Source organism: Lissotriton helveticus, chromosome 12, assembly GCF_964261635.1.
Source record: "Lissotriton helveticus chromosome 12, aLisHel1.1, whole genome shotgun sequence".
NCBI lineage: Eukaryota > Metazoa > Chordata > Amphibia > Caudata > Salamandridae > Lissotriton > Lissotriton helveticus.
Window position 1 is genome coordinate 765227908 of NC_136073.1, and position 23212 is coordinate 765251119.

The 23212-nt window shown below is 44.7% G+C and overlaps 1 protein-coding gene across 1 annotated transcript in view; it reads left to right on the plus strand.

The window, feature by feature from the left end:
* PEX19 (peroxisomal biogenesis factor 19) overlaps window positions 1-23212 on the plus strand; it is a 73546-nt gene that overhangs the window by 19777 nt on the left and 30557 nt on the right. Inside the window, exons 3-5 of the mRNA XM_078670128.1 lie at window positions 5399-5564; window positions 6982-7067; window positions 7456-7617. Of these exons, the coding sequence (XP_078526254.1) occupies window positions 5399-5564; window positions 6982-7067; window positions 7456-7617 (414 nt within the window). The remainder of the gene's footprint in view (window positions 1-5398; window positions 5565-6981; window positions 7068-7455; window positions 7618-23212) is intronic.

Below are 23212 nucleotides of genomic sequence, written 5' to 3' on the forward strand. Positions count from 1 at the left end.
CAGCTCGTCATGTAACGCTTTTTTTTTTAAAACGCCGCACAGCGCGAAAAAAGCCGCCGCACGCATGCGGTTAAAAAAGGTACAGTGACAAGTTCATAAGTCATCATGCTGCAGAGGGCATTTTGGCTTTTTGTTGCGCATCAGCAACAAGAATTTGGAAAGCCAAAAATCAGCAAACTTCTTTGCAAAGCAAGACCAATTGACTTAGACAATGCTCATTTATTTATGGAGCTTGCTGGTTCGCCCAGTTAAGATGTAAACACAGTTCCTTTGATTACAGTCCACCTTCCACATGGAGAATTCTGGACATGCTCACAGGTCATGTCTTTGAGCTATTAAACTGGGTAGGACTACCTGATATTGTGACAGATGGCAGCGTCCTGAGAGCAGTCTTGTTGCATATACTGTCTGCAGCAAGATGTATAGAAAAAAATAGAATGCTAGGTATGCCTTTTGCAGAGGCCCCTGTGTACACTGTATTAGTATGCAGCTGTTAATTACAGCTGATCTACAAAGTCCTAGGGAAGTTGTATGAATTAAAAAAATACAATAAGCGTTATTTAAATGTTCTAGTTATTACACTAAGTTTGAAAACACCAATCACTTGGGAGTTTTGCTTGATTGTTCTTCTATCTAGAGTAAATGTTAGTTATATATCTGAGAAATGTTTTAAATATCTGGGTAGTCAAAATAATGTGCATTGAACAAAAACACAAGACTACAGTAGCATCCACATTTCATTAATACATGTTATCCACTAGTCATATAATATAAAAATAAGTAATACAGTAAAATAAAAGGAGAAAAGAGGCAAGGCAGTTGAAAATATAATGTGCATCTTGTAATCAATTCATCATCACCATCACATAGCAGAAAGCATTTCTCTCTTTTAAGAGACACATGGAACCTGTAAAAGACATGGAGGAACAACAAAACCCCGGAAACACGCGCCGCCTACAAAGCAGCCACCACCGCACACCACCATCTCATCAAATCTACAAGGAAGAGATCCCTCCATGGCAGAATCTTCACCAACGAACACAACACCAAATAACTCTTTTCCATCATCAAGGAATTCGCCAAACCCTGCAGCGAAACAGACGTCCTACCTTCCCAAGACCTCTGCAACAGACTCAGCACCTTCTTCCGCCTTAAGATTAAGATGATCTACGACAACTTCGGCAATCAAGACCTCCTTACCACTCCAACTCCCCCTCCATGCGACGCCACCCAACAGACCCTGCTTAAATGGACCCAACTCACAATACAAGACACCTTGAAGACCATGAAAAGCCTCCATTCCGGAGCACCCTCAGACTCCTGCCCACACCACATCTTCCACAGAGTTGCCTCTGCCATCGCACCCGAACTACGTGTCATCCCGCGCTATCCACTAGCGGGGATTCCAAGATGGCGCCCGCTGAGAGCACCCGGCAATGTGAGGTGAGCGTTCTAGATGGTGCGACGCCACACGCTCGTTGGGAGGAGCAGGAAGAGGCTGAAAAGGACACCGAGGAGGGAGAAAACTCTCTCGTTGTCCCGAAGGAGGAACCCGAGACTGAAGCGCCTCGACAAACCCCCAGGAAGATCGAAAAAACCCAGGAGAGAGGATAAGACCAGGAGCACCTGCCGGAACCGCCCAGAGGCACCGCAGTTAAGTCCACCCGACCCGGAGGAGGGGAGGGCGGTGAGACTCCCTCTGCCACGACTCCGGAGGGCCGTGGCCCTAGGCAAGTGCCTTTTCTTTCTTTCTTCACTGCGAGGTGGTAGAAACTGGGTGTGTAGCCACACTACTCACATAATGCACTAGAAATCCCACTGTTTAACCCTGCCCTACCACCCCTAGGGACAGGTGACGGTATACACCCCTCCTTAGTCAGAAGAACTGACTATTTTTTTTTTTTTTTCCGAGGGCCTACAACTACAATTCTCTTCCTCCAGTGGACTTTGCTGAGACCACCATATTAACGCCCAGGCCCTAATAGACGACCAGTACTCTTCGGACAGTGAATGGACTGAATTATAAGGAAGCCTCCTGTCCTTTTTTTTGTTATGTTGTTTCCCACTTCTTGTTTCAATATTGTTTTGGCACTCCCAGGCATACTCTCCTTTTATATATTCAATAAATCCTTTTCATCCCACACTCCCGCCTAAGTGTCCTGCATAGTTGGATGACCACACTACGTCGGACAATCAACTGCTCCTTCGAGACCGCCACCTTTTCGACGACTGGAAACATGCTGAACTCCACCCCCTCCTGAAGAACCCCTCCACAGAACCGACCGACCTCAAGAACGTCAGGCCCATCGCCCTGCTTCCATTCGCAGCTGAGGTAATCAAAAAGGCCATCCACACCCAGCTAGCAAACTTGATCAAAGTTAACAACGTCCTGGACATCTCCACATCCGGATTCTGCAGCAACCACCGCAACAAGATCACCGTACTCGAGGCCACAGACTACATCCGCTCCCTTCTCGACCAGGGTGAATCGGCTGCCCTCATCCTCCTGGACCTCTCGGCTGCCTTCAACACTGTCTCCCACCACACTCTAGCCACCAAACTCCACGACATCTGCGGCAAGGCCCTCAACTAGATAAGCTCCTTCGTCAGCGGCAAAACTCAGCGGGTCACACTCCCTCCCTACCTCTCGGAACCAACAGAAACCTACTGTGGGGTGCCCCAGGGCTTTCCCCTCAGCCTCACCCTATTCAATGTCTACATGCCCCCCACCTCGCAACTATTGTCAGGAACCACAGGCTCAGCATAGTCTCCTACGCCAGCGACACCCAGCGTATCCTCTCCCTCACCAAATAACCCAACCTCACCAAACACAACTTCCAAGAAGGGATGAAAGTCGTCGCCACCTGGAAGAACAGCTGCCTAAAACTCCACTCTGAGAAAACAGAAGTCCTTGGCTCCACCCCTCTGCATTGGATGACTCCTGGTGCCCCTGCCCTTGGAAATCCACCCCCCCCCCCACCCCAACGGACCAAGCACGAAACCTCAGCATTATACTAGACTGTTCGCTCACAATGAACCGCCAGATCAACTCCACTTCCTCAACCTGCTTCAACACCCTCTGCATGCTTCAAAAGACTTTCCGATGCATGAAATCCGAATACAGGAAAACTGTTATTCACGCTCTCATCTGCAGCAGACTGGACTACGGCAACGCTCTATGCCGTAATCAACAAGAAACTCCTTTGCAAACTCCAGACCTTCCAGAATGCCGCAGCTAGACTGATCCTCCCCATCCCCAGTCGAAGTCACATCACCCAACACCTCTGCGATCTCCACTGGCTCCCAGTCGAAAGAAGAATACCCTTCATACTCCTCACCCATGCATACATGGCCCTCCACAACACCAGACCCACATATCTGAACAGCCACTTCTCCTTTCACGCACCCAAAAGACACCTCCGATCAGCTGATCTCTCTCTGGCCACCATCCCATGGATCTACAAGACCGGAATGGGAGGAAAGTTCTTCTCCTACCTTGCAGCCAGTGCCTGGAACGACCTCCACCTCCGGCAAGTTCTCACGTTGGCCCGGTTCAGGAAGGACCTCAAGACCTGGTTCTTCTGATGACCCCAGCACTCAACAGAGCCGCCCCCCCTCCACCAGCGCTTTGAGACCCTCATGAGTGAGTAGTTGCGCTTTACCAACCCTGATTGATTAATTGGTATTGGAATTTAAGGCATAATACTATTATTTAACTTAAATATTATTTACAAGTATCTAATGGTACATTTCACAACCCTGTGGCAAAAAAATACTTCAGATGGACAGTCTCATCCGATACATCTGTAGGACTACCAGTTTTCTCATTCTATTATGTAAACCGATTTCTAAATATTTTACATATATAGGCCCGACACTTGAGGAGTACCTTTATCCAGTGTACTGGTGTTAGATGTCTTCCACCGTGCAGACATTGGTAACTTCGAGGCTGTACACTAATATGTTGGAACGTCTTGTAGAGCACAAGCAATAAACAGAATACTTACATACATTTTCAGCTTGCTGTAGTGAGAAATATCAGCAGTTACCCAGGGCCACAGTAATGTATTCCTCCATCCATGAAGCATAGCTAGATCTAGTATCTTACTGGTGCACTTTCAAACCCTGTGCCAGAATGAATATATCTTAAATATAATACCATGGCACCAGGACCTAGGTATCCGAGGTGCATATTCAATAGGCAATGTCATATTGCAATAATACTTTCAAGAGCCTTTATTTGGTCCTTTCTTTCAAGTACTTAACCTTCTGGCACATGCATCAACGTAGGCTTTTGCGATTCCTAAATAGCGATTTTTAAGGAATCGCTATTTAGGAATCGCAAAAGCCTATGCATGTGGGAATCACTATAAAAATAGCGATTCCTAAACATTCCTTGATTGTTACTCACAAATTGCTAGTCGCAATTAAGGAATGCTGTCCCATTCATTCCTATAAGCCTCCAGGCCCATAGGAATGAATTGGAGATTGCATGAGCAATTTGCGAGTACCAGTAGGTACTCGCAAATTGCTCATGCAATTTCAAGGGTGTCAAAATGACACCCTGTTGCACCCCTGAAATTGATCTGTGCACATATGTTGCACACACACATGACCTAAGGGCATGCCATGCGTGTGCGCAACATGAAACTTTGAAAAATGCACAAAAGTGCATTTTTCAAAGTTTTTGCAAATTACCATGAAGTTCAACTTCATGGTAATTTGCTACTCCTAATAGCGAAATCGCTAATTTTTTAACTTTCATGCATTGCATTTAAGGAATCTCAATTTGTGATTCCTTAAATGTAATGGCAATTTAAGGAATCGCAATTTAGAGATTCCTTAAATTGTGATTTTTGCATTTGGGATGATGCATCCCAAATGCAAAAATACCGGTCGCAAAGGGGCAGATTCTGAGAATCTGCCAGTTTGCGACCGGTATTTCCTTTGATGCATGTGCCTGTATATGTTTTAAACCTCTGTTTTCAGTAACTACCAATCACATTCTGGCTGTCGTGTAATAATGTGCTAATAAAAATCCTGCAATGCATCATTATGCTTCCTGCTCTATTAGTTTCAAATGGCCAGTCTCCTCTATAGACATCCCAGAGAGTAGCTAACTGAGGAATGTTTTTTTAAAATCTGGTCCTGCCCATAAACCCTCAACTTCTAAAAATGCTAATACCTCCTAAATTCTGTAGAATGGAGTATTATATTGATGCATTGTGACTTTCTGAATCATACTGCAGAAATATGCAAGAAACGTTGGCATCAATTGTTTCGCCATTAGATGTTCAGAAAATTCTTGTGACTACAACTAAGCTGGTTTATGTTCTGTATGTGTATTTTCCATAATCATGAGGCACTCTTTCCCTTTTGAATGCTGATTCTTTGTCAGGGTGCCATATTTGCATCCCAGGAAAAATTCTTTCATGAGTTGTTTGATAGCGAGATGGCCGCTCAAGCCAAAGTGGAGTTTGAGAAAGCGATGAAAGAACTGGCGCAAGAGGAACCACATCTGGTGGAGCAGTTCCAAAAGCTATCGGAGGCTGCAAGCAAAGTTGGTGAGTGGACACACAACGGTTTTATTTTATGCATTGTTTCTATGTGATAGACATGCTCAAATGAAAGCATTAAAATGGAGGACCTATATGTATTTGCTGTAGGCTACAGCGTGGCACAAACAGAGGTTATTCAAGCTTGTCCTGCTAGTGATTTATTCTAATACAAGGGTCAAGTTTTCTGATGATGTCGCCCAAAGTTGCAAACACTTATAAACAGGATGGCGCACAGGTGATGGCATTTGAGGAACATCAGTTCAGGAAAGCGACTTTTAAAGGGACCTATTGGACATGTTAGTATCCCGCAACATGTGAATAGGGAAAACTGTAGACTGGATGCATTTTTGACAAGACTGAGACGTTAAAGACTGCAAAAAGATGCCAAGATGAACACTTTTCCCACACCGTAAAGCTGCTCACTCTGCGTGAATGAAACGGAATAGGCTGTAGTAATTTAAGGGGGTAGCTGATTTTAAGAGGAGACCCAAGACCAGTATAAGTTCCACAGTCAAAGTGTGCTCCAAACGCCTACAGAAATGATTCGTACCTAAAAAGGCTTTGGGGAAAGTGGAACATTTTTACCAACTGTAGATGCATAGATGAAATAACTGAAGTTTCCTATGTACCTACGCCTGCAAATTATTTAAAAAAAACTGACAGATGACATCACAATCAATGAACCCTGAAACTGTTGTGGTATTCAACCACAATTATGTCATCATAATAGCCTACCAATGGCTGAACATTCCTCACACAGACAGGTTTCTGAGCCTCTAAGGGTTAATTTTCTAAGATGGCAGAGTAACCTCCTCTAATCCAGTAAGGCTTGCAGCCCAATTAAATCAGTTCAGAGTCCACTGTCATAACTTATGAAGTTGACTCCACTACAGCTTGAATTGTCTGTCGACTGTGGTTAGCAGGTGTGGGAGCAGTGATTGTATCCCCACTTTTCTAAGTGTTCCATATACTTGCACTAACCGACCTCTTACATGTTTATCAAACAAAGAGGAGTTGAAGGAGGGAATCACATTGTGTTCATGGAGGTTCAGATATCACTGACTTTGTAATTAGAAACCTAAACTCCTCTTCTCTGTTTTCTATTACTGTAGCAATATGAGGTGAAAAAAGGCTAAAACGGCTTACAGCATTTCAGGTCTCTCACTAGGAGATTGTCAGGCATCAGTCTAGTTGCTGTTCACATTCTCTGTACTAGGAAGATAGAAGAGGCCTATCAATATAGAGCACCTTCATGGACTGTCTTGCCACCTAATGCTTTGTTAAAATAATTGCCTCCCAGAACTTTTCAACCTTTGTTCAAATTAATGAATGTTGCATTTTTGTGGTTGATGGACTATTTAAGCCTTTGAATGTTGCTATGTGCAGTTATTTCCCTTGACCATATCCACCTTTTACCCAACAGGTGGGGATCCATCGTCGCAGCAGGAGTTTTCCTCCTGCTTGAAAGACACACTCACAGGATTGGCCAAAAATGCCACCGATTTGCAGGTAAGCCTCTGCCTTCAAATGTTTATTAATTGCAGAAATCGCCTTTTCTTACAGCAGACGTTTATTGAGCCCGCTGTGCTGCTGGTTTCTAATGGTTGATTGAACATTGATTTAAACTCCAGGCATCTTTGCTTTAATAATTGTTGTTGTCCAGTCTCAGACACTTGGTAAGTCTGACCATCCACATTGAAGACTAAATCACATTTTACTTACCATGTACAAAGCACACTTTAGGAGCTGAAAGCTTAGATGAAAAAGATTATTTGTTGTAATCACTTGAGTGGACATTAACTTTGATGATGCTCAGATGACACTGTTTTCCACTGTATGGAATTGTCTTTGAAATGTCATGCATGTGTTGTCTTTCTTTACTCCCTGATCTGTAAAGAACTCAAGCTTGTCTGAGGAAGAAGTAGCAAAGGCGATGGAAGGCCTCGGGTTGGATGAAGGAGAAGGTGAGGGCAACATCCTTCCCATTATGCAAAACATTATGCAGAACCTTCTCTCCAAAGACGTACTCTACCCATCCCTCAAAGAGATCACTGAAAAAGTAAGAGCAATTTTACATTATTGTTAAATAGCAAGTGAGAAATGGCATGTTTCCTGAGTAAAATTATTTGTCTCCAAGCTATTTCGTGCTAAAGTGTAGCATGGTAGGAAGTCTACTCCATGAACCGATTCAGCGATGTGGAACAGTGGTGTACAAGTCGTGCCTAGTTGTGAAAAAGTACATATTTAAAAGTAATGTGTGACTGAACTGGAAAATGTAATTGCCACTCACTTGATTAAAGCACTATGGCGTCTGTGTTACCGTATGCTTATACTTCTGCTCTTAAGACTTAAGAGTTTTTGAGACATCTTTCCTGCTGTTAATGCTGTTTTAACCGACTGTATGTAGTCTCCTGTGCAGTACCAGACCCATTTTTTAAAACCCCTCTTTTAAGTGCTTTTTTTGGCATCAAACAAAGCACACAGCATTTTCACAGGCGTATGAATGTGATATCCTGTAAAACTGCCTAACCCCTGTCCCTGTCACTTCCTTACCCATGCACTGAGATGAGGTGGCTCAGGCTTCCCCCTGAGGGGGCACATCCTGTGTACTCTCTGGTGTGGCCTCACCTGCTGACTCTTCCATGTCTTCATTGAATCCGTAATGGGCCGCCATTTCAAATTTCTTGTGGGTAGCTTTGGCCCCCATACATCACCCTTTCCGCTTCCATGCATCTCCTCATACGCTCTTCCCACATATGGTTAGTTGTGGGGTGGCGCTGGACCCCACCTCCTTGTCACCTCTCTTTTTGATAACATAAATCCCAACATACAAAATAACATTTGTTTCCTGGGGACGTCTATATTGTTTGTGATACCCAGAATGACCATATGGGGGATCCTAGGGCTATCCACTCCCATCACTGCTTCCAGTTCTCCTATTCTATCTTGCCTGTACTCTGGGGGAGGTTCAGAATGTGTGCAGCACTATAAGCCCCCTCCTTGTAAACCACCCCTCTCTGTGAAATATCTGAGGTATTTTTTGTTATGTGCTCTCCCCATTTTGAACAACTCTATCCTATGATAGTATGTCCGATGCAGGATGTTGAACGGATCAGTCTCAATCTAATCTGGATGGCCACCTCCCTAAGGTTCATCAATGCTGGCTCCCAGTCAATGTCTTCCATGACCCCTAAGTGTGCCTCCCATCTGTCTTGGAGACCTCTCAACCCGTCGGAGGTATTGTTAATTACAAGCCACTGTAGCTCGGATATCGATGTGTTAGTTATCTTTCCTCCCGGCACCCCAAGTTCAAGTGGATTCTCCATGTCCATAAAACCCTCACCCCTGAATTCGTGGGCCAACTGAAGATATTTGAACTTTTGAGAAGGTTCAAGATCATTTTCTCTCTGCATGTCCTAAATTGATTTTATCTTTTCTCAATCCATTACGTCTCCAAGCATTTCTATCCAAATCCTCTTCCACTGTCGGAAGATTGTCAGCTAGCCTATTTCTTTAATTGTCGTTCCTTTCCACAACGGTGTGGCCAGTGGCTAGGGTTGATCTCTTCTTCCAGCCCAGTGCCTTTGTTGCATCGTACCATGCTTTTAGGGTCGTTCAGGCCGGGGTGGGAAGGTGTGCCCTTTGTTTCTCCCGGGCACACCTGCCCACCCCGGCCTGAACGACCCTAAAAGCATGGTACGATGCAACAAAGGCACTGGGCTGGAAGAAGGTGCCACCCACGCACCTCCACGATCTGTTTGGTGCGTGGGTGGCGTCTTCTGGGTTTGACCATTACTCCATCTAGGTTCCGTCCCAGGATACATTCTTGACCTGTTATCTGTGTTCCTAAATATTTGAAGCCAGTCTGCGTTTTTAATGGCTTCCAACTGTAAATGTAGGTCTTAACAATCTCCCATCTGGTAGACTGTGGACTTGTCCCAATTTATGCCATATCCAGAGTATGCTTCAAAGTTGCAAAAGACAGTTCTGCTGGGATCGAGTTCTTTGAGCTTGATAGCTATATTAGCACTTCGTCCCTGTACACTGTACAGTGGTTTCATGTTGTGCATTGCATACACTAAATGGGTAGCTCTTAATCTGTAGAGGCCCTTTAGTCAATTAAGCTGGGCGTGGGGGAACTTTGGGAACAATTCGCGAGTTGCTCTGCCTTTGGTAGGTCACAATGATTTTCACTGATCAGAAGTAGCTCTCACTACGGAAAAGGTTGGAGACCCCTGCTGTACAGTGAAATCTTTTTCGGCTCTCTCGTTGACGCCAGGCCCTAACTACATCTGTTCTTCTCCATACCCAGCATGCCAGTGGCTCTAGGCTTAAGGGCAACCAACAGGGGTAATAGGCAACAGCCCTGTCTTGTGCCCCTTCCCAATATAAAGGTTGCATATATCATGCCGTTCACTTTCACTGCCGCCATGGGTCCTTATACAGCAGTGCCAGCCATTTGTGGAATTTGGTCCCGAAGCCAAACCGCTTCAGGTTAAGATCAAGGTAGCGCCAGTCTTGAAGTCAAACTATTTTTCTGCATCTAAGGACAATATGGCCCTGGGTGCCCTGATCTTCCTCATCCAGCCCAAATTCTTAAGCACAAATTTGAGTGTTCTTCTGGTTTGCAGTAAATGCTTGCCCAGGTGACTTATATCTTCTCCCCATACCCTAATAAATCTTTTCTTTACACCTCCATTCGTCTTTCCAAGCTCAGGTTGATTACTTTGCTGCAGCTCTAAACTCTGTGATCTAAGGGGGATCTTGTACACCACTAGGTCTCACATTCATGTTTATGGTTAAAAGAACATGTGTCCCTTCAATTCAGGCAAAGCACTCCCTCCCCCAACTTTAATTTTATTTTCAATATTTATATAGCATAGACTTAGCTCCAGGGGTAAACAGGACGCTTTTCGTAGAGTTAAGAGTCAACATTAGCTAGAGCTAAAAGCAGCATGTGACTGTTAAAAAGAAGTGGAGAGTTAGACACTGCAATTTCGAGTTGGCTACACTGCAGGGTATTGTAGACTAATACGTAATTCACAGAAGTACTCTGCTTTGTATAGATTATGGGTTTGGAGATTGTAGATAGTGTACAGAATATAATATTTCCAGTTAAATCTAGAATTTCGTTAAATGCGATTACATGCGTCATCAGAGGAATTCAATTTAATGAAATCAAAGAGGGTGTTGCAATACAAGATTTATCGACTTGGAATGTTCCTTTGCACTATTTACTTTTCTCCCAAGGATGTTTCAAAATATGTTGGAAATAAATCAAACTGTGGAGGTTTGTTTCAAAATTAACCTTAACTTGAAGTTCTTTTTTCTAGCACTGTTAAATCTTGTATTATTATTTAATGTTTTTGTTATGTAAAGAAGTAATTTCGATATTTTTGTGTGTGTGTGTGTGTGTGTGTGTGTGTGTGTGTGTATATATATATATATATATATATATATATATATATATATATATATATATATATATATATATTGAGAAAATAGACATTCCGTAAAGTAAATATTGCACGATGGGGTGGTTTTTCCACTTGGAAAGGTAAAAATAGATCAAACTATAAATTAATAATACACAACGAGTCATCGGTGAGCAAAAGATAGATGGAATTAGAATTGATTTAGCCTGTGAACAACACCGTTATAAGATGGCTGCCAATGTCAACAGGTTCCGTGTCCTTTGTTTATGTTTTTTCACTGAAATCACATGTGCACTTTGAATGGGGATAACTTTATTTAATACTTCATTTCCGATACATGAGTTACCCGTGAGCAAGGCGAGTGTTGGTCGCCGAAACGCGTTGGGTTGTTGCTCCATGATTTCCGTTTGACAAACATGCTGGAAGAGAAATGAATAAAAGCTGAATTTAAGTACACGCGCTTTCTTCGTTGATTCTTGTGAAAAGGTTGGAGTGGAAGTGCATTCGCACAGCGGCCGCTGTGCGGGGGGTGAGAAGCATATCTATATCTATATCTATATCCCGTCCCGACGTTGTCCGGGTAGGCTTTGCTCGGCGAAAGGTGCTCACCAGCATCGCGCTCCCCTGGGCATGGCGGTGCGGTTTTCCCTTCTATTTAAAGAAGTCAGTGGCCGGCTCACTTCCTGCTTTCACCTCCTTTGCCCATGTGTTGTGGGCACGCTGGAACACCGCCTCCAGCTCGCCTCGGGGCAACATCGATCGCATCATGGCAGGCCTCACTGTGCAGTTATTGGAAGAGTCATTCCGCGCCCACAGACACGCATGGCGATAGGGAATAACAGAGGCCAATCAACAGACACCCACCAAGACAGAAGAAGGAAAGGCAGCGCGCTTCCTGTTCCTCTATGGGGCTGCATTGCTATGTGCGCAACATTCTTTTCCATGTGAAGAGATTCTTACTTTTTTTGTACATTTCTACCAACTCTCGACGGGCCCCGCTGAGCATGGCGTGATCGCTCCGGCCCTCGCAGGGTGTTGCTTCAGGCTTCCGCGCTCCTGGCCGCCGACCCGTGATGTCAGCACGCACGTCGTTAGCTGGCGCTACTTCAAAGGGACTACTTTTCCAAAAAAGTTACTTTGCCCTTATACCATATATTTTTTGGACATATATGGCCTATGTCCATCTGCTTACCCTGACAATTCCAATGATGTATTGGGTGTTTGGATTGGCGCTGTGGTTCCTGAGTTTACCCGCCTCAAAGGTTCCCAGTTCTCACTTTATAATAGTAATATATATATATATACACACATTCACAGATACTCCCCAAGCAACCTCCAATCCCTACGATCGGCGAGGCATAGAAAGGAGACGGACCACAGGATCTGGCCTCAGTTGTTCTTTAATGGCACAGGTAAAACAGCAGCAGCAAGACTCGTTTCGGGCTCGTGGGCCCTTGATCACATATGTATATATATACAAAAACAACTCTGACCAATAACTCCAGTAATCTTCCATGTAATAGGACTCCATCAGAGAAGGAAACGAGAGCCGACCCAAGCTTGAAGGTGAAAAATTATTTATTTCGTTTTTTCGCCGCCAGCATAACACTTCGGCCTGCCCAGAGGCCTTGATCACATAACGCTAAAAAGGAGCAGTTCATTTTTAAAAGTGCAAGTGCGCGTCATTCTGTTGCATGATTGGTTGTCACACAAGACAGCATGGCTGGATATGGAAAAAATACTTGATATAGGTTTCAGGTTGCATTAATCAACAAACCTTTCTTTCCATATTCAATGATTCAATTTGCCAGATTTAACATATGTTTCTATAAAAAAAAAGCCGCAAAACGAAGCAAGCTTTATAAAACACAGTATTGTTAAAAACATATGTACAAATTGATCAAAAAATTATTTGAAACCTGATGCTTTACTTTTAATCAACCATTATTATATATTTAGTTATTTGATCAAAGCAAAAGCCCTAGGATATTATGACCCAAGTGGGTTATGTCAATGTCATACTTAGAATTCATATAACGTACATATTCATAGCCATGCTGGAAATAAAGTGCAAAATGCAATGTAACATTAATGAAGAAGAATGTGCAAAAATCTCTGCAAACACTGCATATAAAACATCAGATTCTCTTATATCAAAAATGTTAAAAACAAATGAAATGATTGGAAGAACTACTGAACTGTACATAGAGAGAGGCGCAGGCACCTCTATTTGTCCCCTCATTGAAAAGTTTTTCACACATTTCTTACAACAATGAGGAGATCAATGATGGAACCTGGGGGTTGAACAAAGGAGGAAATTCAGTGGGTCAATACAGAGGAGGCTATAGACCGGTATAAAAGTCTTCACTGACATTAAGGCCTGAGGGAGACTTGCAATAGAGATCTACAATGTACCTAGTCTCAAGGGCTCTTAAAATCGCCTCTCGGTTCCCTCCCCTCCTAAGGGTTGGAACTGCATCAATGACAAAGTACCTTAACAGCTGACTTTGGTTTCCATGATAGTCTTTGAAATGACGTGCGACTGGGTAAGCAGTGTCACCGGTGTTGATGGCCCTAATGTGGTGGAGTATCCGTTTGTGAGCCTGTAGCTTGGTGCTACCCACATACTGCAAGCCATATGGACACTCCATCACATACACCGCGAACTCAGTCTTGCATGTAAGCTGTTTTTGGATCACACGTGGGACATCAGAGAAAGGTGTAATCTATTCTGTTCTACTCACCCCGTGTTTGCAAGCCTTGCACGTAGAGCATTTTCTGAAACCCTTACTGGCCTGAAGCCAAGAGGTGTTAATTAACACCTCCGGGCTGGACTTGACCAACGCATCACTCATTGAGCGTGCTTTTCTGAAGGAAATTTCAGGTTTAGATGACATTAGATTGCCAATCACTGAATCGTTACAGACCAAGTTCCAATTTTTGGTAACTATATTGCGTAGAGCTTGGTGCTGTCGGTTGTACGTCAGTACGCGTCTGACCGGTTGTTTGGCACTAATGGGTTCTGCTTGCTGGATTTTTTATGTAGGAGAGCCTCTTTCCGCGGAATAGAATTGACCTTCCGAATAGCCATGTCCATTGCAGTCCTAGATAGCCTCTGGCCAAAAACTGTGCTTTGCTCTCCTCCTGTGCTAACCTACATTGAGCCTCAGTGCTGCAAATGCGTCTGATCCGCAGCATCTCCCCATAGGGGATACTACGGATCAGATGCGCCGGATGGTGACTCTTGGCGAGCAGCACTGTGTTGCCAGCTGTAGGCTTTCTGTACAGCACAGTCTCCAATTTGTTATTGTTCACCAAAACCTCTACATCCAAAAAGCAAATTCTTTCCTAGCTCATGTTATAGGTGAAAGCAAGATTAAAAGTATTCTGATTTAGCTTGTCAATGAAATCAACAGCCTCCTGCTTGATACCCTGCCATATAAGAAAAATGTCATCAATATAGCGGTACCAATGTACCACATGCTCCACTACCACCTCATGGAATGTGCCAAAGAGGACCTGCTCCTCCCAGTAGCCCATATGCAAACAGGTATAACTGGGAGAGAAGCAGGCCCCCATGGCCACACCCCTGATCTGCTGGAAATATTGGTTGTTGAACATAAAAAAAAAATTGTGGAGGCAAAAGGAAATCATCTTTAACATTTTGTTATGTTCAGACAATTGGATTGGTCTGTTACCCAAATAAAACTGTATAGCTCTCAATCCGTCCATGTGTTGAATGCTGGTATATAGAGTTGAAACATCTAGTGTAAACAAACAACAATCAGCATCCCAATGTACACTTTCCAACTTTCTTAAAAAATCACCAGAATCTTGTACATACGATGGTAAAATTTTCACAAAATCCTGAAGAAAGAAGTCAATGTACATGGTAACATTTTCCAACTGTCCACCCCTGGCCGATATAATTGGTCTGCCGGGGGGGATTTACAGAGTTCTTATGAATCTTAGGGATCAAGTAAAAAACAGGCATCACAGGAAAATCCTTTTTAAGAAATTTGAATTAGTCTAGGCTTAACAAACCTGCACTCTTCCAGCCCGTCAGCAATGTGTGGAACTCAATCTGAACTCGTCTGACGGTAACCACATCACAGCGTTTGTAGCACAATACATCATTTAATTGGAGGTAAGCTTCCTCCAAATATAAAGAGCGTGGCCAGAGCATGACATTTCCTCCTTTGTCGGCCTGGCGAACGATGATCGTATTGTCTGCCTGCAATTTCCTAACCAAGTTGTTATAATGGTTATTGTGAGCCCCATATCTCTGTTTCTCCTTTAGTGTTGTAATATGGAGTTTTTTGATCCCTGCCGTTGTTAATTCGTGAAAAATGTCAATGTTGTCATATAACATGAGCGGTGTAATAGTTGATTTGGGTTTAAAGTTTGTATACCCTGGTAAATCCAAAACCAATTGTTCCTCCGATTATCCTGTAGGTGCAACTTCATTGCGTAATGCTACCAAATCTTGAAATAGACCCAAGTCTCTGGCAACCAACCCCGATGTTGTTTGGTCTAAGGGGGCTTCCTGTGTTCTCGACTGGTGTTTATTGCTCAAAAAATATTTCTTTAACTTCAATTTGCGTGTGTATTTGTACACATCTATTCTGGTCTTGGCATAATTGAAGTTGCTCGCTGGGCTATATATGAGTCCAAGTGACAAAACGTTGACATCATGTTTGGTGAGAGCAGCAGTAGTCCGATTGATGACAGATGAATCACCTGCCACTGCAAAGCTGTTATCATATGCTGGTTTCAGTTCTTTTGATTCCATTTCTTTTTGGGGTAAAACTTCCTTTTGGGTTTTTCTGGGATGGTCTGCCTTCCTTCGTTGTTGCCGTTTTCTGTTGTGCCTTTTGTTGCGGTCTGACTGGGTTTCCTGGGTCGTAGAGTCTCTCGACGATCTTGTCGCAGGCAATCGACTTCCTGCGCGAACAAGAGCTTTATAAACCCCAACCGCGGGTGTAGTCTAACTGCTTCAGTGTCTGACCCACTATCAGGCACTGAACTTATATCAGATGCAGAAGACAGCAGACCTGAAACTGGCAAATTACCCAAGTTGGCCGATGTCGCAGAAGAACTACTGTTGCTTTTAGAAGCCTTAATAGCGTCAAACTTCTTGGCGAATGTAAAGATGCGTCCTTGTTGATAATCAACCTCATCGCGTTGAAATCTAAACGCTTTGCGCTTCTTAATAATATCTTCTTCTTTGCGTAACCTGGCCATCATGTCACCCCTAAATTAAGTGGAATCGGCTTCAAATCCTTTTTCCATAGAGCCGATTTCTACATTCAATTTATCAATCTGCTGCTGTAACAATATGCGGTCACTCTCCGCATATTTCACCAAAATTGTAACCAATTTGCGGGAAGAATCTAGGTTGCATTCTGCCCATTCATTGAGCATATTAGGATCTGGTTGCTCGTAGCTAGGTGCTAACATAATTCGCAATCCCCGAGGGATTCGCCCCACCTCAAGGTATCTGCTGAGTGATGCTCCCACCATTTGGCCTGCTCTCTTCATGAGCTTCTCCAGTTTTTTTTATAGTTATCACGGAGGCTTGTGCCTCCCTCCTGTACAGATTCAGTGCCAACAACTCTAATCGACTCACCAGCCGGGGAGTCGTCAAAGAGGTCAAGTGCAGCCTCCTCTCTGCCCTTTAACGCGTCTGCCAACATGGCGTACAATAAATTGCCAAAAGTGCTCTCTCACCCGGAAAGACGAACAGCTTACTCAATGGTCCCGTTCGTCGTCCAAAGTAAACTCATCCACCGGACAATCCACGTAGACTGACACCACTGCGGCAGCGAGCACCACAAATGGCACCTGGACGTTCGTCACTCAGCACCGGACTCGTTTTCAGCCGTGGTGAAGCAAATGATGCAGTCCGGGGCTCGCGCAGCTACTCCACACCGGAGTGCTTCTTTGATCTTCCGGGTAACCGAAAGGATTAGCTTCCTGCCGCGCAGCCCACAAGGAAGGAGGGGTCAGCTCCAAAGCCGGAGAAGCAACACCGGCCTTACAAATGCAAAAACAACTCGAACCAATAACTCTAATAATCCTCCATGTAACAGGACTCCACCAGAGAAGGAAAGGAGAGCCGACTCAAGCTTGAAGGTGAAAAATTATTTATTTAGTTTTTTCGCCGCCAGCATAACGTTTCGGCCTGCCCAGATGGTTTCCCATATTAAAAAATAAAAAAAATGAAAAGAGGAGGGGGTTGGGAGTTTGTAGGATGCTGGCTCTTTATATAAAGGACCAAAAAGAGGTACACTGAGTAAAGAGTCCAGGCAAACTCCAAAGGAATTACAAAGGCACAAATGACACCCCAAATTCTCTCTTTTGTGGTAATGTAGGTGAGTAGTTAGGCATTTCAGAGGGTAGTGCTGAGCAATTATTGCTCACACAAAGACAGTGAGTGAGGCCAACACTCCGTAAACAAATCCAACGCCAATTTATAAAAATCGGTTGTCCCGTTCACTTTGATGGAGCACGGTCCGGTTGCAAACAGGCTGCAAGCTGGGACTGGGAGACTAATCAGGCTGAACCAAAAAGGGGTCTCCGGTCTCATGATGCTCGGGCCCATGGGGACACCTTTTTCCCTTTCTAAGCCAGGGTGGCTGGGTGCAAGGTGTTCTGAGGCATCAGGTTCTCGTCACCGAAGAAGTGGTAGAGCGGGCCTGCACAAGAGAGACTGGAGGTGGCGTCGGTGGGTCCACTGTGTCAGAAAATCATCTGTGGTGGCAGGTTGGATTAGACCAGTCAGTGCACTGGTCAGTGCGGTGGGGTGGTAGGTTTTAGGGGGTACCGCTATGGTACCCGCTGGGTGCATGTAATGAATCTATCACTGGAATCAGTATGGGTTTATTAATACGAGGTGTTTGATCTAATATCCAGTAATAGAACTAGACTTCACAGGGGCATATCTTTTCATGCAGATATGTCCTCACATAAAACATAATGCACTCTGCTTTAGGGTTCAAAGGCTTGCTATAGGGGTGACTTACTTATATTAGATTCAGTGTGTTTGGCATGACACAGAGGAGCGTGCAATGTCCTGTTTTCAATCATTGTATGCACCATGTCACGCACCGTGCAATAGCAGTCTGTGTGAAAGCTGTGTGTGGGTCCCTAAGGGTGGCATAATATATGCTGCAGCCCTTTGGGGCCCTCTTTAGCACTCATGCCGTAGGTTCCAGGGGTACCATTTACTAGGGACTTACAGGGGTTCTAAAGTTCTTAGCCAATTGTAGCACAATTTGACAACACCTCGTTTTGGGGAAGGAGCACTGGGACTGAGGTGTGCTTAGCAGGTCTCAGTGCACTGTTAGTCGAAAATCGGCATCTAGTAGCTAAAATGGTGGGCAAAAAGTGGGGGGATAACTGCAACAAAAGCCCAGTTTCCTGCAACGGTCCCCTATCCCCAATTAAGCAGCTTGAGCTTGTTTCTAAATATTTTCAGATACGCCTCAATTATTAGCAGTTATCTCCAGTGTACATTTGTGATTGTGTGCTCTTTTCTTCCTTTTTTTGACAATACAGGTTTGTGGAATGGATAGCACAAGATCCTGTCTTTGCTTTAATGGTGCTAAGAAATTAAAGGACAGCATAGCTTGTTGTTTCAACCTTACTCCTTTTTCGGATTTCCCTACCAGGCAGCGCAAGGTGTCTGGAGCAAAATAACTATTTGTGGGTTTACCAAGAAATTAACAGGGGTTTCCCACTGCTTACCACTAAATTTTTTTTTTCTAATACTCATTTGTTTACTTCATATTCAGGGGCTTTTCTTGTCTCGGTGTGTCCCTCTTATATTTATCTCTCCCTGGAGCAAAGTCTCTTTACTGTCTTTCTGATTGGCTGGCTTTTGTGCTTCCTCTGCTCACTTTTAGGGAAATGTTTCTTCTTTTTTGTTAGGCACTCCATGAAGATGCATGCTTTTTCCAGCCCTCTCTTTCTCTTCCTTGTGTGCTTCATCCAAATACCTACAGCCGCGATTTGTATATCTCTTGCATGTACTTCTCCTCCCAACCCCTTATGCTCATTGTTCTTGCCTTTGTGTGCGTCTCCCTGTATTGCTGTCACTTTCACATGATTCTCCCTAATGCTATTTTTGCCTCTCCACTGAGATCTTTGGTTTTGCCTGCATGTGTGGTTCTCCCCATGCCTGCCTTTCTCCTTGGTACAGTCTTTTTCCCGTCCATACCCCATCCGCTCACCCCCATTCACTTCTCTGAAAACTCCCCAACCCAGAGACCTTCTTTGTGCTTTCACGCTAAATGAATCTTAATTTATTTAAATTAATCCTAGTGGTTTCCGCCATTCTGGAACAGAAAATAAAAAACAAACAGTCCTGTGTTGATAGGTTGGCAGGCATACAAATGCACAAAGCAGTGGAATGATACGACCTCCATACAGTGCCTCATAGCCTGCCGAAAAAGTTCAATGTTGTGGAGCATCGCCAGAGGACACTGGCAAAGCCAATATGTTTCAAAAGCGATAACTATTGGATTAGCATTTTTTTTTGTTCCTCCTTGCATACCAGGCTCAAAGTCCCCTTCTCTCTGAAGGTAGGGCATGGTAGTATTAGCTTGCAGCAGGGGGATTTAGCTGCTAGGTTTTCTAGATCTGTATCACAAGCATCATGTTGTGGTGCATTCCTCCAGTGCGTTATCAGTGTGTGCTAGGTGGTGAACTCTACATTGCCCATTTGAGCAGGTCTTGTAGCCAAAGCCGCCTTCAGGGGCCTTCTGGGGATTTCCATGCCATGGCTATATGCCTTTTTACAAGTACATATGCTAAGTCAATTAATTTTATGGCATATTTGTTCTTGTGTGTGCACGTTGTGATTCCCAGGAGGAACCATAGGGAGTCGAACAGTAGTGCCTGGCCAGTAATGTGTATTCGTTTTGGTGACACCTCTTCCCAGAATCGCCCAATAGTTGGGCAGGCCCATACCATTTGATGGAAATCCTCCTGGCAGGGGCATCCGGGGAACCTGGGGGGAGGGGAGGGGGCGTAACTGTCGGGAACATTTGATGAATATGCACAAGGGTAAGACATGTCTGATGCAAATAACTACATTTGGTGCATTTTAGGTGGGGGTTCATGGATACTCTACAATTGCTCGAGTACAGTAGCCCACTGTCTATCTTTAGGCTCTAGACCCATTGAGGTAGCCTACTTGCCCTTGTGTTAGTAGGGAAGTGTGTTACACAGGTCTCTAACAGCTCTCTGTAAAGTGATGCAATCGCTCACTTGTTACTACCATGCATGGGCAGGGTTTGCAAGGTGGGGCGGGGTCGGACTCCAGTCGCTCCCAACCTCACAGCAAGCCTTACACGGCTGTCCATGCGTTATATATCAGAAACTGTTCCTCTTCCAGGTCATACTGTTCAGCAAGTTCCTGAAAGGACAGGAAGGTTTTCTGGACATTGATGTCGACAATGGAAGGAGGTGTATTACTTTTAATTTTTTTTTAAAAAGTCCTGATTTGTTGTCAGACTGCGTGTTCGAAACGTACCCAGTTGGGGATCTAATAGCATTTATGTGGGACCTAGGGACTGCAGTCTTTAGGAGCCATACAAATACTGGCCCCTCCCAATCCCCCACCATATGTTTTCTAAGCGTAATTTAGTTTTCCCCAAGTCTGGCCTCTACCTCACTGTTTACCCTCCTGAAGGGAGGGACCTCCTCTTTGTTTCCCGCTTTTGTCTCCACCCGTCCTCCGCTGCCAGTATGGCACACTCTAGGTCAAGGAGTTGAATCTGCAGCTTGTCTTACCCCACAGGAGGTTTTTATCCATCGCCCACGTGCTTGAGGCCGTTCCCTCATTTTCCTTGAAATAATTAATAACGTGTGCCTATGGTGTAGCGTAATACTCTGTCTTGTAGTGTTGGTGTGTACAGGTTCCAGCTCGCTTTCAGCCCATTGCACCATCAATTTAAGGGGGTTGTGGTCGGGCAGTGTGCGGCCCAGGTATTCGGTAGATAGAACCCGAGATGCAGTGGGGGAGTTACCCAATAGTACATCTGTTCTAGTATGTAATTGGAATACTGGGGAGAAAAAAATATATTTTCTGTTGATGGGGTGCATGGACTTCCAAATGTCATGTAGTTGTCTTTGTGTGTGCCATATCCTGAAGGCACAGGCAGTCTAATCACCGTTGGCCCCTGCAGGGGGGGGGGGGGACAACTTGTCTAGGGATATGTTGTGTATATTATTGAAGTTCCCTCACCATATTCATGGTGCTTTCAGGTTCTGTATCATCGTGGTAGGCTGTTGTGTTAAGAGCTGTTGCTGGTTACTGTTAAGTGCAAAAAGCACCAGTAGGGCAATTGGTCCCACATCTACCATCCCCACCACCGCTCACACCCACCACCACTGTCTGTATCAATCACTTTTTGTCATAGGGACCGTTGGAGCCACCTAAATGAAGGCCCCCTTGGGAGTATGCGGAGTAGGAGGTGCCACTGATCTGACCTCTCCATCTCTGTTGTAGTTTAAAAGGTACCATGGTGGTCATGTGTTTCTTGTAAGAAGGAGATATGTCCACCTATGTCTCAGGTACGAATTTATCATATGGCGACGCCTAGGGGTGGCCATTCCATGGATATTCCAGGAGATATTGTATGTGGGTACTCATTCAGTTAGGCATGCTGTCATGTTATGTCTGTGTTCCAACCCACATTCTCCCCACTACCCAAATCCCATAGTCGTCAGAGATCCCGCCCCCCTCATATTGTTTCATTGTTATGATGCTGTCGCTCCTTGGTGTGCAAACTCAAAACTGATATTCCCTATCCCTGGTTGGGACAGTAATTATTCTGCAACCATACACTATATAACATTAAGAAGGAGGTCAGCACGGTCTCCTCTGCCTGCCTGCTTCCTCAACCTACGAACGCTCCGTAAGGTCTTCAGTTGGCTCCCTCCCAACACCAGGCCAACTGTCACACAAACCCTCTTCACTAGCAGACTCGACTACAGCAACTTCTTCTACATGGGAATCACCAAGCAACTCTTGAGGAAACTCCAGACCATCTGGAACACAGCAGCCAGACCCATCCTCCACCTCCCCAGAGAGACGCACATCACCCCTCACCTCATGAAAGTCTATTGGCTACCAGTCGCGAAGAGATGCCACTTCAAGCTGCTCACCCACGCTTTCAAGGCACTGCACAATGAAGGACCGGTGTACCTAAAGAAATTAGTGAACTTCCACCAACCTACCAGAGAACTCCGTTCCAGATCCCTCTCTCTAGCATCTACCCTCACATGTGTCAGGCGAAGAGTGGAGGGCGCTCCATCTCCGACCTGACAGCTGAGACATGAAACACCTCCCCCTACACCTCAGAGCAACACCGTTGCTCCAACAGTTCAGGAAGGACCTCAAGACCTGGATGTTCAACCAATAGGAACGGGCAGCGGAATCCCGCGGCAGTACCCCACAGCGCCTCAAGACCCTCATGGGTAAAGCAGCCACGCTCTATAAATCCTGATTGATTGAATTGGTCATAGTTTGTTCCATTTAAAATCGGGTGGGGGTTCTTTGCAATAATGAGCAGTGTGTTAGTTGCCTGTCTGAAACGAGCTTGCATGCAGTTGTGATATGTCCTCCTCCTTGCTCAGCGAGGAGGTTCCGGAAAAACGCACAGTCCGACATTGCTACAGGTGGAGCCAGTCCAGGTGGGTCCTTGGTGATCTGTGGTTGCCCACGGTGCAGGGCGGGCGCCATCAGGATGGTGCTTGTGACACGGAGCACCCTTACTCCACGTCCGTTCCGGTCACCATCTTGGCCACGCTCCCCCCCCCCCTCCACTACTCTCATGCATGGCTTTAACATTACTCCTGCCTGGGATTGGAACAACAAAGGCTAGCAGATCTAAATGAGGGGTAAATGAAAGAGTGTAAACCGTATTCGAGTATTTTAATAATGAATAAGGGGTTTTGGAATTGTGGTTTGAAGTATTGGTATTAGCAATGTATTTACTTAAATCAGCAATCAAGTAATTGACCCTGCCTCATCCCAAGACATTACAAAGTTCTGCAGACCTCATAATTTTTCAGTTACAAAGGGATTTATGAGGTGTCCGCCTAATAAAATTGTTCAAAAGTTAGTGAGTAATTAGACAGGCCTCTCTGGCATGTCTGATTGTACTGTTACAAGGGAGGGGGTGATGACGGGTTAGCTCGGAAAGATCT